At 44.3% G+C, this 13960-nt stretch overlaps 1 protein-coding gene across 4 annotated transcripts in view; it reads left to right on the forward strand.

Moving 5' to 3' along the window:
• The window catches only part of DRC11 (dynein regulatory complex subunit 11), a 106899-nt gene that overhangs the window by 77611 nt on the left and 15328 nt on the right, over nucleotides 1-13960 (forward strand). For 3 of the 4 annotated variants that reach the window (XM_077180965.1, XM_077180966.1, XM_077180968.1), the window contains 4 exons: nucleotides 914-975; nucleotides 3434-3516; nucleotides 5872-5979; nucleotides 8393-8589. In XM_077180965.1, the coding sequence (XP_077037080.1) occupies nucleotides 914-975; nucleotides 3434-3516; nucleotides 5872-5979; nucleotides 8393-8589 (450 nt within the window). The remainder of the gene's footprint in view (nucleotides 1-913; nucleotides 976-3433; nucleotides 3517-5871; nucleotides 5980-8392; nucleotides 8590-13960) is intronic. The other variant, XM_077180967.1, reaches the window with a different exon arrangement.

Below are 13960 nucleotides of genomic sequence, written 5' to 3' on the forward strand. Positions count from 1 at the left end.
GTTTAAGGAGCTCACACACCAGTGGTGGGCACTAACATGGATTAATGATGCCCTCTCCACACTACTAATTATCCCTAACCATATTTATGGCTCCTGAGCTGTAATTAATGGAGGGGCTTGACAAGCCTGAGTCACATCTTCCTTATTTATGTTTGCCAGGAGTTTCTTTTTGTAAGGTGCAAAGAAATGAGGGAGACGAGTCAAAATCTTTCTGTGGTGAAATTGTGGTGAAAAGATGAAAAGAGCAGGTTGTGTTTTCTGACCTCTTCCAGCTTCTTCCCTGAGGCATTAGGGAGGAGAAGGATGTCCAGTGGTTAGGAGGGTAGCCAGAGTCTCAGGAGCTTTTCCTCTCAGGGAAGCTGCTTAGATATTTTACTTAATATATATCTATTTTTTAAAAAGGCATAAACAGTCTCTGGAGCAGCTACTTAGACCCCACACCCTTTTCCTTCCTGCTTCCTTCTTGAGCAAGGGCCATGTCTCCCCTCACCCACAGAAGTGGGTTCCAGAATCACGCAACTGGAAAAGGTCTCTGAGAGATCATCGAGTCCAGCCCTTAACCTGCCCTGCCAAGGCCACCACAAACTGTGTCCCCAAGTGCCACATCCACACAGCTTTTAAAGCCCTTTAGGGCTGGGGATTCCACCTCTGACCTAGACAGCTGTGCCAATTAAAAAAAAAAAAAAGTTTAATATCCAAGCAAAAGGAAGGAGAGAAGCTTCTTCCCTTGGAGCAAAATGACCCTGGGATGCTTTGCTATGTAGCACTGCTGGTTAAGGATTTGGTTTTTGTCTTTGGGCTACGTTCAAACACTGAAACATTGGCTGTTCTGGCCCTCACTTTGCTTCAGTACATCCAAAAATATTTATCTGTTCCAAAGTCACTAACTCCTCCTTGCTTGTGTGGTCCTCAGGCAAGCAAGACACCTGCAAAGAAAAAGATATCTGAGCTGGAGAAAGATCTGACTCCTGGCAGGTAAGGAGAACCTTTCTGCATTAGATCTCCAATATCAGCCTTGGTTTTCTTCACCTTCACCACAAACACAAATTCGAGTCCCCATTGTGCTGTCACACAGCAGCAGGAGCAGTCCCTCCCCTGCAGGCAGGTGAACTGCAGTGGGCAGAGCTCAGCACATGCAGCATTTCAGCAGGAGATGGGCCCTGGGTGCATCTTTCCCCTCCCTGCAGGTGCAGAAGCACCTGGCTGGTTTGTTGGCTCTCAGATTTTCCATCCCAGTAAGGGAGGCTGCACACACTCCCCAAATCCCCCTCATGGCTGAGCTGTGGTGTACATGCCATAAATCAGTCTCATGGATCACTCAGAGTCCTGGCAGACCTGGCCTCCTCTTGTGGACCCTTGCTCTTTGAATCACTCTTATTTTATTTGGAGCATCTCAGAGGATTTCTCCTTCTGCCCTGCCATTTTCAATGAGAGTGATGTGTTCCCTGAAAACCCAGCCATTTTTCACACTACACAGAGGCATCACCACAGGGAACAGCTGATCCAGGAGCAGGGCTGGAGAACAGCACAGTGCCAAACACAGTCAGTGAAATTCACCCCCCCAAACCCATTGGTGCAAGAACAGCCAGACCTGGACTCCATCATTTGGGTGCTGGCACCACACAATCAGCCAATGAGCTCTTTACCTGCTTTAAAATATATTTTAAAAAAAATTAAAAAACACCTCCAAGCAAATATTTAAAATCCATGTCTCATACATTCTAACAGAGCAGGACCTCTCCTACAGAACAGTGCCAAAATCTGATATATTCCCTGCTTTTAAAACTGCTCTTGCACATATCTGCTTCCTTAGATATAAACTTACCATGCAGCCAGCTGAAAACATGAGCTTTTTAGTAGCTGGCTTTTTATCTGGCATTTTGGCTCCCTGCTTTGCTCTTCCCTGCTGAGCATTTCAGAAATAACCCAGAGAGGAGCTGAATAACTGAGATTAAAATCTCCCTTTTGGCCCAGTGAAGGGGGCACAGGGGGCTCCAGTCAGCACAGACTGGTCACATCCACCTCCCTTGCAGGGGACATGCATCATTTAACTGGCACAGTAAAAATAATAAACCAGGAAAAGTAGAAGTCCTGCTCCCACCAGAGCTGCCAGGTTAGTCCCATTCCAACTTCTGTCTGGTTTATGATGCATTCCCAACATAAAACCACTGAGGATGAAAGCAAGAGTCAGAGCAGCAAAATCAACCTTGTTGAAGGTGCATTAAATTTTGGATTTGCTTATTGCTGCTCCTACATTAATTGTGCCACTAAGACTGCATAAACATAAAACTCCTCAGCTGAAATGGAAAAAAAGGCTGCAGACCTCAAATTATACCTGGAGGTTTATTAGCCAGCTGAGAGGCACTATTAAATATATTTATTGTAGCCAGACCAGGACATCCCAATTAAGATAGGTGAGAAAGACAGAATAATTGAGGGGAAAGAATGTGAAAATTGTGGAAAAACACTGAGAGATCTAAAAAGACTGAAGTCAATATTGTTTATGATGTCAATACACTGAGAATTTCTGACAGGTTTATTCAGTTTTCATCATCCTGGAAGCAGTGTTACTCTATAAAACCAAGTGCCAGAAATGTCCTTGAAATTAATACCTAGAATTCCAAAAGAAAGCATAGAGAGGATCCACATCACTAGAAAACCACACACAAATTTAAGTGTTTTAACTCCTTCATTATTGGGATCTACTTCCAGCCACTAATGGAGATAGGGAGAAACTTCCCCTGGGGAACTTTTGCCCATTTGATGGAATCCCAAACTGGTTTGGGTTGGAGAAGACCCCAAAGCCCATCCAGTGCCACCCCTGCCATGGGCAGGGACACCTCCCACTGTCTCAGGCTGCTCCAAGCCCTGTCCAGCCTGGCCTTGGACACTGCCAGGGATGGGGCAACACTTCCAAATTGGATATTTTTGCCCCAATCCCCCTCTGACCACAACCCTGTAGGTGGTGGATCTGAGTGAGGCATTCCCAGAGTGTTCCCAGAGAGATGAGGCTGTCTGTTGCCAACACAATGAATTCCAAGAAGAATTAATGAATTAGTACTAATTGGAGAGCTGGGTGAACAGGTATAGTAGTGTTAGGATTGCCATTATTGTGTAATTTAAAAATAATTTCCCAGTAATTGATATTAATGAATGAGTCCATTACACAAGTCATAACTGATCTGGCATCACCTGAAATGGGTAAATGGAGTCAGCAGGAGAGGGGGACCCAGCCTGTGAGGGAGGGAAAGACATTGCTCAGCACAAGACAGAAACTGTGCTTATTGATTTCGCACTGATGGCACTAATCATGCACCTCTGAGCCACAGAGGGCATTTATAAAGCTGGGCAAACAAATAACTCCCAGGCTGGCTCAGTTCTGAGAGCACTGAGCTTTTCCTGACCATTTCTGACTGATGTCTCTTGCCTGCAGGACCATTGATTCCCTGTACCAGCAACTTGCAGAAGAAAGATTGCTCATCCAAGTCAAGAATGTGAATCTCTCTGACTACATGGGTAAAGTACCCCTTTTGGAGCAAACATGGTGTTTGGCCAAACCTCCAGCCATTCCACCTTCACTGACCCCTATTTCAGTCAGGACTGAATTCAGGTCACTGCACTTTGAATATCTAAGGCCAGGTATGCAAATCAAGGCTGCTCAGGAGCTTTCACTTCTGCTACAGAAGGCAGGACCTGTTTGCAGAGCTGGTGTTTGACTCCAGGCAGCAACAGCAGCAACCTTGAACGGTTGTGGATGTCACAGCCACTCTGAGCTGGAGCCTTCAAGGAGCCCTTGCCAGGCAGTGCCAAGACAGTGCCAGTCTAACAGAGCAGGGGTCATAATCCATAATGCAGAATATTTCCCAGAGAGCAGCAAAAATTGTACCTCCAGCTTTTGTTGTCTTTTGTAAAGACTCAGCCCCTTCCCTGCACCTCCCTGACTGCCCATGAACTTTGAGCAGTGCTTTGAGGCATATCTGGCCCTTCATGTGAGTAAGATGTGTCTCTGCCTAGTTCTGCATTTCACACTCCTCTTGTCTGGTTTCTGTTAGCTGCAACTGCAGCCAGACCTGCTTATCTATGCTCTACAGAGAAAAAAAAAGGGGTAAAAAAACCCCAAACCCCACATTTGCAGACTTTAGAGGCGTCTAACACCATGCCCACAAACATTTGGTGACACACAGGGAAATCACAGCATCTTAACAGCAGAAAAACCCCAAGATTCAGGTATGTCAAAGGCCATGGTTTGAATTTGCAGCCATCCAGAAGAAGTGCTACAGGCTGACAGTACAAGGCCAAGGCAGAAAAGACAAATTCAATATCACCCCCAAATGCCATGTTTATATAAACTCTTAGAAGCACCAGTTCAGCCTGCAGAGCCTCTGCCCACCCCTCTGAAGAGCTGTTCATTCTCTCAATTAAGTGTCCCATCCATTTCATGCTCATTAAAGACCACCAAGTAAAGGAAGATTTCCATTCTTTCTTTGTTCTCCCAACCTATCAAGGTCACTTTTGTCCAACAAACATTCCCCCATCACAAATGCTTTTAAAACAGCACATCTCCAACCATTTTTTGAAATCCAGAAAAACTCTTTTGAAGGTTCCAAGGACACAGTCAAAGCCTGCAGAGAAAGAAGCCTTCATCTGCTCAGCCTTCCATGGCTGGAGCCTAAGGAAGGTCACTTCCAGTTCCTGGGGAAAGGACAAAGAGTGGAACTGTGCTACACAGCCAGTAAAGGCACTGAAATGTCCCCCCTCTATGACAAACTGACATCACTGAACTAATTTTCTTGGTGACCTTATCTAAATTAGTCAGAGAATATCCACTGTGATTTATGTGCAGTTGCAATTAAACCCTTTGATGCCTTCTAATTAAATCTGTGAAGATTAATTCCTATCCCGTTCTTTTGATTTCTCCTTAAATAAAAGATAAAACCTGAAATTAATTTTATTCTTCAGAGGGGAGGGGGCAGTTGCACCAGGCCTTGTCTGCCTTTTTGCCCCCAAATTATACCTCCACTTTTGCTCTTAACCACTGCTAATTTGCCTCTGCTCCAGAGGCCTCTTGCCCTCTGCCTTCTTGTCTCCAGTAAAACATAATATATTATTATTTTTCAATAATAATCACCATAATCACATGTAATTTATGCTAAAAATAATCACTGACTGCATCACAACTGCTTTTCCTGCTTGTGGCCCATCCTCCTGTATCTTTGTTCTCCAACACTGCTTGGATATGGGCTTTGACAGGGCAAGCAATGTGATTATAGCTGTGCAACCAGAGCCAAGGCAAGATTAAATCCTTTCAGCTCATGTCAGGGATTTTTAGTTTCCTTGGGTTGTTTTGTGGAGGTTTTTTTGAATAAAAAGGCGGGGGGGGGGCAGGAAAGAAGAGGTGAACTGCAAAGCAGAGGGCCCCACCAAATGAGGTGACACAGTGAGGAGCTGAGATGGGACCCAGCCAGGGAAAAGCTTGTTAAAAAAGCTTTTCCCCCTTTTTGAAATCCTTCTGAGAGCTCATGGTTCACTGGGATTCTAGCCCTGCAAAATCCCAAATCCAGGAATGCTTTGCCAGCAGCGTGATTTATGGCGCTGCTAATGATTCTTCTCCACAAAGTTCCTTTCAAGGGTTACTGGAAACCGTCTGCTCTCTGCTGAACAACTTCCACAGCCTGCTCAGCTCCAGTTTCCCTCTGCACTTCACCTTTCTCAGGGCCACATTCCACCAGAAGATTGCCCAGCTCGAGTCCCTGAGCCTGGCTCTGCTGAGCGTGTGCTCCAGCCCCGTGCTGGGGCAGCTCCTCATTCCCTGAGTGATGCTTTCTGCAACAACTCTGGCACATTTGCTGAGCTCCTGCTTCCTCCTCACAGGCTACTACGACTGTCTGGGGAGCCTCCTTCGTGAGACAGGGGCCCAGCCCATGCCCTCCATCCCAGAAGTCAGGCAGCTGGTGGCACTCTATGGAATATTGCCCTTGGGTAAGAGCACACCAGAGGGCAGAGCACTCTGAGGCTTTGCTTCCTGCCAGAAAGTGCATCTTACTGGCTTTGACAGGGTTGATTAGTGGCAATCTGAAGCATTTTGCAGTCTAATTGTTTTTCAATGAAGCCTTCAGAGTGAGGGCTGTGCACTTGAACAGTGCAGAGGGGCAGGCATGCCCTCCCCAGCCCATCTCAGCTTGCATGGCAACAGTTTGTGAATGGCAGCACATCAAGGGAAACCACTTGGGAAAGATAATAACTAAAACAAGCTCCAGTGATCAAAATTAATCAAGTTAAGGGAAGGGCTAAGGTTGCAATTTACCTTTTACAAGCTGGCTAATGTTACTGGTGCTGCACGGTGCAATCGTTGGAGGAATTAGTCTGGATACATTTTGTACATCACAGAAAACACTTGTAAATGCCCTTGCAGTTTTAATGCCAGGCTTAGCCAATATCTAGCAAGGCTCTGCTGGGTCAGGTTGTTTGCTTTTAATGTAAAATCTATCCCATTTTTCACTTGGGAATGGCATTGTGCCAAACACCAGTGATTGCAAGAAGTGCCTGTCTCGGGGGCCTTTATCAAAACCTCGTTTGTGCCCCTTTCCACTCCTGATTAGATTTTCCAGCCTCAATACTTCACTTGCCTCCTTTTCCATTCCTGAATGGAATCTCAGTGGATCTCAGGGAGATTTTAACTCCTCCAGGATGTGTCAGTGTCTGCTCATCCCCCTTAGATGGGCAAAATCACCAACATCTGCCTGCCTCCCACCCTGAAACACAGAGCAAACACAGAATTTCTGTTTTCCCCTCCTTCCAAAGTGCTCAGGTTATTCTCTCCTCAGCTTGGATGGGGCTTTTCCCACCTGGAGCAACACCCTCAGCTGGTTTGGGGTAAGGCTGACGGTCTGACTGCAGTCAGCTGAGAGAGCTCAGCAGTTATCCCTGTCTGCACAATGTGTTTCACATATCCCCAGACTCCTCCAAAGCTGTGTTTTGACACCATCTGATCTAGGGAAATCAAGCCCTGAGACACCCCCTTAATCAAGAGAACCCATAAGTTTTCTGCCATTCATACAATTGGCAAAAATTCTAGGGAGAGGAGACCCTGGACTAGTTAAACAAACAAAAGGTACTTGCAAGAGCAGTTTGAAAAATGCCTTGGAGTAACAAAAGCTATTGCATGAGCCAAAAAAAAAAAAGGTTCAGGAATGGTTTCACCTATGGGGTGATCTGTTACGGATGACATTTCACTTAATTGGTCTCCAAACTTGTTCATCATGAGATAATTGTGTATCACAGAAGTGAAAGTTTTTCTCAAAATAGCCACCTGATGGCAAGGAAAGCCCCAGCTTAAATGGCATTAAGAAAATTACAAGCAGCTGAAAGGAGAAAGAATATTAGAAGCTATACTTCATTTTTAACACAGAGGAGTCTGCTGCTCCCCTCCTAATAAATCTTTGTGCAATAGTAATGGATTGCTGTGGAATGACCAAATATTAATAAAGCCTGGGTGGCTGACAACTTCCTACACCCTGCACCGTGCTAGAATAATGGCATTTGTCTCTGTGCTCAGTTCCCTGCCATTTATTTGGGATGTTAAACCATTAGGACATAGATAACCACCCTGATTGGATTTGTTTTAAATAGCAGCCATCCCCATTAAGCCAGAGGGCTTCTCCAGGCTGAGGCAAAGGCTCCCTCTGCAGCCCATCAGTTTTGGGGCCAGTTTCACTCCCACAATCTGGTGGACACCAGGCTGAGAGAGCTCCAGATGCAGTGGATGCTCCCAGGGATTTTCAAACACATTTAAACAGCACCACTGTTGACACAGCACATCTTTAGGCATCGAGGCAAAGTGGGCATGGACAAAACATTTGACATTTCCTGCCACTTCCACCTCTGGAGGTTCCCCTGTCCCCAGTTCATGTGCTGGCAGCTGCAGGGAAGACAAGTTCCATCCCCATCAACCACCTAAATCTGTCTGTGCTTGTGTTTTGTCAAGGTGAGGCTTTCCCAGGTGATGGATCATATTTGTCACAGCCAGGATGATTTACCTGGAGCAGCCATGGAGACAGAGTGGGAATGCTGAGCAGGCACAGCAACCCTGGCACTCACATTTCCTCTGCTCTCAAAATCATTCCTTTAGCTCACAGGGGTTTAAAAGTGAAGTTTTCCCATCAGGAGGTACAAAGAAGGGTGGGTGGGTCTTGTTCCAAAGAGAGATGTTAAATCTGCTGGGCTCTCAGCTCTGGTTTTACAGAATTGAACTCAAGAGCACTCATGGCATAGGAAGGAAACAATTAATTCATGTTATCAATTATTTATGGGGAATAAAAAAGGAGGAATCATTCCATTACCTTTATGGCAGATTTAAATGAAAGCAATAATAGTGCCTTATGACTTTTTACAGGTTCCCAAACTGTTCATGAGAATGCTCCTCTGGTGAAATCCCTGTTGCTGGCAGGACCTGCTGGTGTTGGAAAGAAAATGTTGGTCCATGCCATCTGCACAGAAACAGGAGCCAACCTCTTCAGCCTCACTCCTTCCAGCACTGGGAAGTATCCAGGCAGGGAAGGCCTCATCATGATGCTTCACATGATTCTCAAGGTGGGCAATTCTCCACAAAGGTGGCCCAGTTCTTTTGTGGGACAAACAGGGGGTTGTAGTTCCTCCCTAACAAGGAACATACACAGCTTGGGCAAAGCTGCTCAACCCAATTTGGAGTTCCTTCCCTGACTTCAAGTGTTCAAAACATCAGGAGGAATTTCTGGAATTTGTGGATAGGGCTGCCCAGGGATTGGTGGGTCCCCATCCCCGTGGATGTCCAAGGAACAACTGGACATGGCACTCAGTGCTCTGGACTAATTGAGAGGTGGTGATAAGTCAAAGGTTGGACTTGATTTTAGAGGTCTTTTCCAACCAAAATGGTTCTGTGATTCTGTGAAACCACTTGTTGACAGCCAGTGTGTTCAGCTCTGCAGAGGATTTAATTCCCCAGGAGAAATCACTGGGAGCAGCCATATTTTTCACATTAAGATTTATGGGAGCTTTGTGTTACCTTGAATATGAAAAGCAGCACAGATAAAGAAAATTCTGTTCTCTGTTTATGTGCACATCAGCCAGGAATGCTTGCCATGCAGCATTTAATCAAATGCTAGGCTGGGGGTGGTCAGAAATTTCCTCTCTGGGGCTGTTGCTGGACAAGAGCTCTCTCCCCTATATTGCTCTCTGTTTACCTATCAGCAAGTTCTTCAAAAGAAGGAATCCTGGTTCAGGATTACAGGAACAGAAATGTATGAGAAGTCTGGAAATGAAAGCAGGCATATGAACTGTGAAAAACATAGCCCAAACCCTCCTCCTAAAAAAACAAAAAATAAAAAATACACTATCCTGGCAAGATTTCTTCCAGATTCTAAATCCTCAGCATTTCTGCTCCAGAAATGGGAGCTGGTAGACATTTCCAGACAAATAAAAAAAAAATAAGGAAAAAGCCAAAGGGAATATTTTTCCAGTGCCAGAGGTCTACTAAAATTGGCCTTGCTGGGGATTTATCCGCTGTATTTTATGGAATCCAGCACTAGAGTGGGTTTTGTGACAGGTGAGCAAAGCCACCCTCGAGGAGGTGGTGCTGAGGGAGGGGTGGCAGTGCTGTGATCACACACCTGTGATGCTGTGGCACTGGCACTGGGCCTGGCACTCCCTGACACGATTCAGAGCCATTCTCCTGAGCTAGCAGGATAATGTCCCTCTTCTCTGCACATTTCACCTTTCTGCTCTCCATTTCTCTGCCCTCATCCATGGCAGAGCTCAGCTCTGGCTGCAGGCCAGTCCCTGCCAGAGCACAAGGGCTTGGAGCACAGGTGAAATGAGGGAAGCCTTTGTACTCCTGGACAAGGTTCCAGCTGAAGATAGCAAGGGGAATATAGCAATTTTGGTATTCTTGCATATAAATAATATGAACAATAAGAGGAGTATGCATAAGATGTGTATTTATACACATTAATAAGAATACACACACACATCATGTGTGTGTGTGCCTACATTCAAACCCCTACATTTTTCCACATTAATTAAAAATAACTGGAAATGCTTCTCCAACTCCTTCCTCAAAACCATGGGGAGCAGTCCAAGCTTATTTCTCTCCTGCAAAGGACAGTGACACTTCAGTGAGCCCCTGTGAGTTCCTGGGATGGAGTTGCTCACAATCTCATGGAATCAGGGCTCTCCAGGGCTGTTGTGTTCCCCACTTTGAGGCTTTCCCAGGTGATGGATCATATTTGGCACAGCCCAGGATGAATTTACCTGGAGCAGCCATGGAGACAGAGTGGGAATTTGTTGTTGGTTGGGGGTTATGTACAAATCACAAACAGGATGGGATTGCTAGGAACGTGTCTTGAGTTGTTTTGGTTTTTAGCATCAGTTTTATTACATGGTTATGACAATGGGAAGATGCCAGCAGCTTACATTTTAGGCAGCAGATTAAGAACTTAATGTTACAACTTATTTTAAAAGTTTTTTGACTAATCACATAAAGTAAAAGCATATTGACAGTAGTTTTATCCAATCACTATAAGCACACCTTTTACAGCTTTCCCAAAACACTCTAATTTTTTAAATTCTCACAGGAATGCTGAGCAGTCACTGCTGCAGGCACAGCAAAGGAGGCACAGCATCCCTGGCACCCTTGTTTACCAAAAGGTGACTTGCTCCAACTGCAGCACTGCTGCAAACCCTGCTGCTTCAACAGCAGAGCCAATGGCACAGCACAGGTTTCTCTTTCCTGGGTGTTCAGTCCATCCCTGGCCGGGTGGGCAGGCCCTGGCACAGGGTGCCCAGAGCAGCTGTGGCTGCCCCTGGATCCCTGGCAGTACCCAAGGCCAGGCTGGACAGGGCTTGGAGCAGCCTGGGATAGTGGGAGGTGTTCCTGCCCATGGCAGGGGTGGCACTGGATGGGATTTAAGGTCCCTTCCAACCCAAACCAGTCTGTGACCCTCTGGCCTCACACTGGCCTTGAGTGGTGCTGCTTGGTACTAGCAGCATCCAAATCCACTGTGTTCCATTTGCATTCCTAGTTCCTGTGGTGGTCTCAGCTCTCCCATCACCTTCTGTCCCCATGGCTGACCATTTCAGCTCAGAGCCTGTAGGTTCTCAGAGCCAGGCTGGAAACAATCCTGCTCCCACACAATTTCCACCTCTTTATTCCTGACAATGCCAAATGTGCCTCATTCCCCCCTCTCTCTGCTCCAGTCCAGCAGCACTAGCTCAGCCAAATACCTGCCTGTACCAGCAGGAATATAGCAAACATCTTAAAATAATCAATTGTTGCCTCTTACTGGGCATTTATGAGACCACAACTGGACATTGTGTGCAGTATTGGGCTGCCCTGTTTAAACGGGCCTTGACAAGCAGCTCCAGAGGAGAGCTGTGGAGATAAGGGGCAGGAAAGGGGCACACACACAAATGTGTGAGACACATCTGGACAAATCCAGCTGTTTGGGGCTAAAATAAAGCTGGAGGGAGAGGGAGTTTAGCTGCTGTTTTCAGGGTTTTCATGGGATAACACAGAGAACAGAGTCAGACTTTGCCCAGAGTGCACAGAGATGGGACAAGAAGAAATGGGCACAAGTAGCAACAAGGAAATTTGTTTGTGTATTAAGGAAAAAGTTTTATGAGGAACCAGAGGACAAGAAATCTCCTATATCCTGCAGGAATTTACTGCTACCCAAGCTGAAGAAAACAACACACATTCAAAACAAATTCCTTGACAAGAGAAAGCTGAGCACTGGTATCTGCCCTCCCCGAAAACTTCATTTTTCACCACAGTACAAAAATCTGGTTATTTGGATTAATGTAAGACTACACTGGACAGTGGCACATGTGGCAGACAAACCATGGAAGTCGCCGATAGCTTGCAGCTGATATTTTATATTTAATATTCCCAGCTCTGAGTCTTACCTGAGCCAGCACAGTACCCCCCATCTGAGGGCCCTGTGTGCAGAGATCACTGAAAATGCCCCAGATCTCCATAATCAGACACTTCTGGGCAGCTTTTTTTGGAAACAACAACTTTTGTTAAGGCAGCTTTGTACTCCAACTTCCCAGAAGTGCCTTTATGGAGAGTTAGTCAAGCAAAATACAGACCTGGCACTGCAAGTTGTGAGTGAAGGACAGGAAACATGACAGCTCTTTGCCTCTTAAATTCTGATCCACACAACCAGGATTTAGTAAATAAGGATTTATGGTGCTCTGTGAGAAAGGTGAAGTCACCTCACACTTTTGATTACCTGTCCTATGTGCAAACAAAAGAGTTTCTGTAATGAAAGGAAACTCTGGAGAGCATAAAATGACCATGAGGAAACTTTCCTTCCATGACTGAAGTGTTGGCTGCTGGCACTTGTTTGGTGGAAGACGCCCTAAACAAGTGAATAGGATTGGGGAAAAAATGAAACTTTAATTTGTTTCAGATGCGAAAGCCAAATTCTTTTCCCCCCCACCCCCCTTTCTCAGGGAGGGGACTCACAGGAGACACAGCAGCCCTGATCCAAGAGAGCTTGTGTGTGACTCCAGGCAGGCATTTTAATGTCATCCAGAGGAAATGACTTCTCATACCAGAGCAGAAACACCAACATTTCAATCTGCCTGTTCAGAGATGGGAGGGAGATTGATATTGAATAGGGAAACTATTGAAAGAGGCTGCAAACACCAAGCTTGAGCAAATCCTGCCAGGTCAGCTCTGCTTCACAGCCAAAAGGGGAGGATCCGTATCCAGCAGAGAAGCACTTCCCAGAAATCCTCCCCCCAAAACAAAACTCACTCTGGAAGCATGAAGCAGAATATTCCACATTGAAATCTTATTTATTTCAATAAAATATATTGATACATTTTATTATAAAATAATTATTGAAATATTATTTCTAAAATAATATTGAAATCTTATTTATTTCAATGTAATATCATGCAATGATTTCAATGTCATGAAATATTTATTTAATATTTCAATATTAAATCTTATTTATTTCTAATGTGTAATATTGTAATATAATATGTATAATATTATATATGTTATATAATTGTATCTATTATAATAATTATATATTATACATTATAATAAAATACAAGAATAATGTAATATTACATAACAATGTAATGAAATATTATTTATTTAATATTTCAATATTAAATCTTATTTATTTCTAATGTGTGATATGATAATATAATATAATATAATATAATCATATAATATTATCATATGATATAGCATAATATAATATTATATTATCATATTTTATCATTATATTCTAATATATCATTATACTATAATATATCATTATATTATATCATTATATATAATATTATATTATATATATCATGTAATATTATATACTATAATAATTATATATTATACATTATAATATAATACAATAATAATGTAATATAATGTAACAATTTAATGAACTATTACTAATTTAATATTTCAATATTAAATCTTATTTATTTCTATGTAATATTACATAACAATTTAATGAACTATTATTTATTTAATATTTCAATATAACTGAAATATTCCACACTGGAATATTCCAATTAAGCCCCATTTCCCAGCCTGAGCTGCCAGCTTGTGCCAATTACCTCTCCTATGTCCCCATAAAATCCAGGAAAGATGCAGGGAAGGGCAGGGAAGGAGGCATGGAAGCAAAATCAGATCCAGAAAGGAGCAAGGGCAGAGGGGAGAATGCCCAACTCAGTGACACAAAAGCCCAGGTAGTTCAGAGGTTTAGCTGCAGGCAATAAAAATGCCAAGCAGGGGGTTAATCACTAGCAGAGGGACCCAGCCCCTCCCAGGGTCCATCCCCTCTCAGGGCACAGAGCACACACAGAGCTCATTGTGCCCCAAGGCACACCTGGGGAAAGCTCCTCAGAGCAGCTCTGGCCAGGCTGGAAGGTTGGGGAGAGGTGGCCAGGAGGAAATGCCAGCAGG

The sequence above is a fragment of the Agelaius phoeniceus genome, chromosome 7 (genome assembly GCF_051311805.1).
Source record: "Agelaius phoeniceus isolate bAgePho1 chromosome 7, bAgePho1.hap1, whole genome shotgun sequence".
Taxonomy (NCBI): Eukaryota; Metazoa; Chordata; class Aves; order Passeriformes; family Icteridae; genus Agelaius; species Agelaius phoeniceus.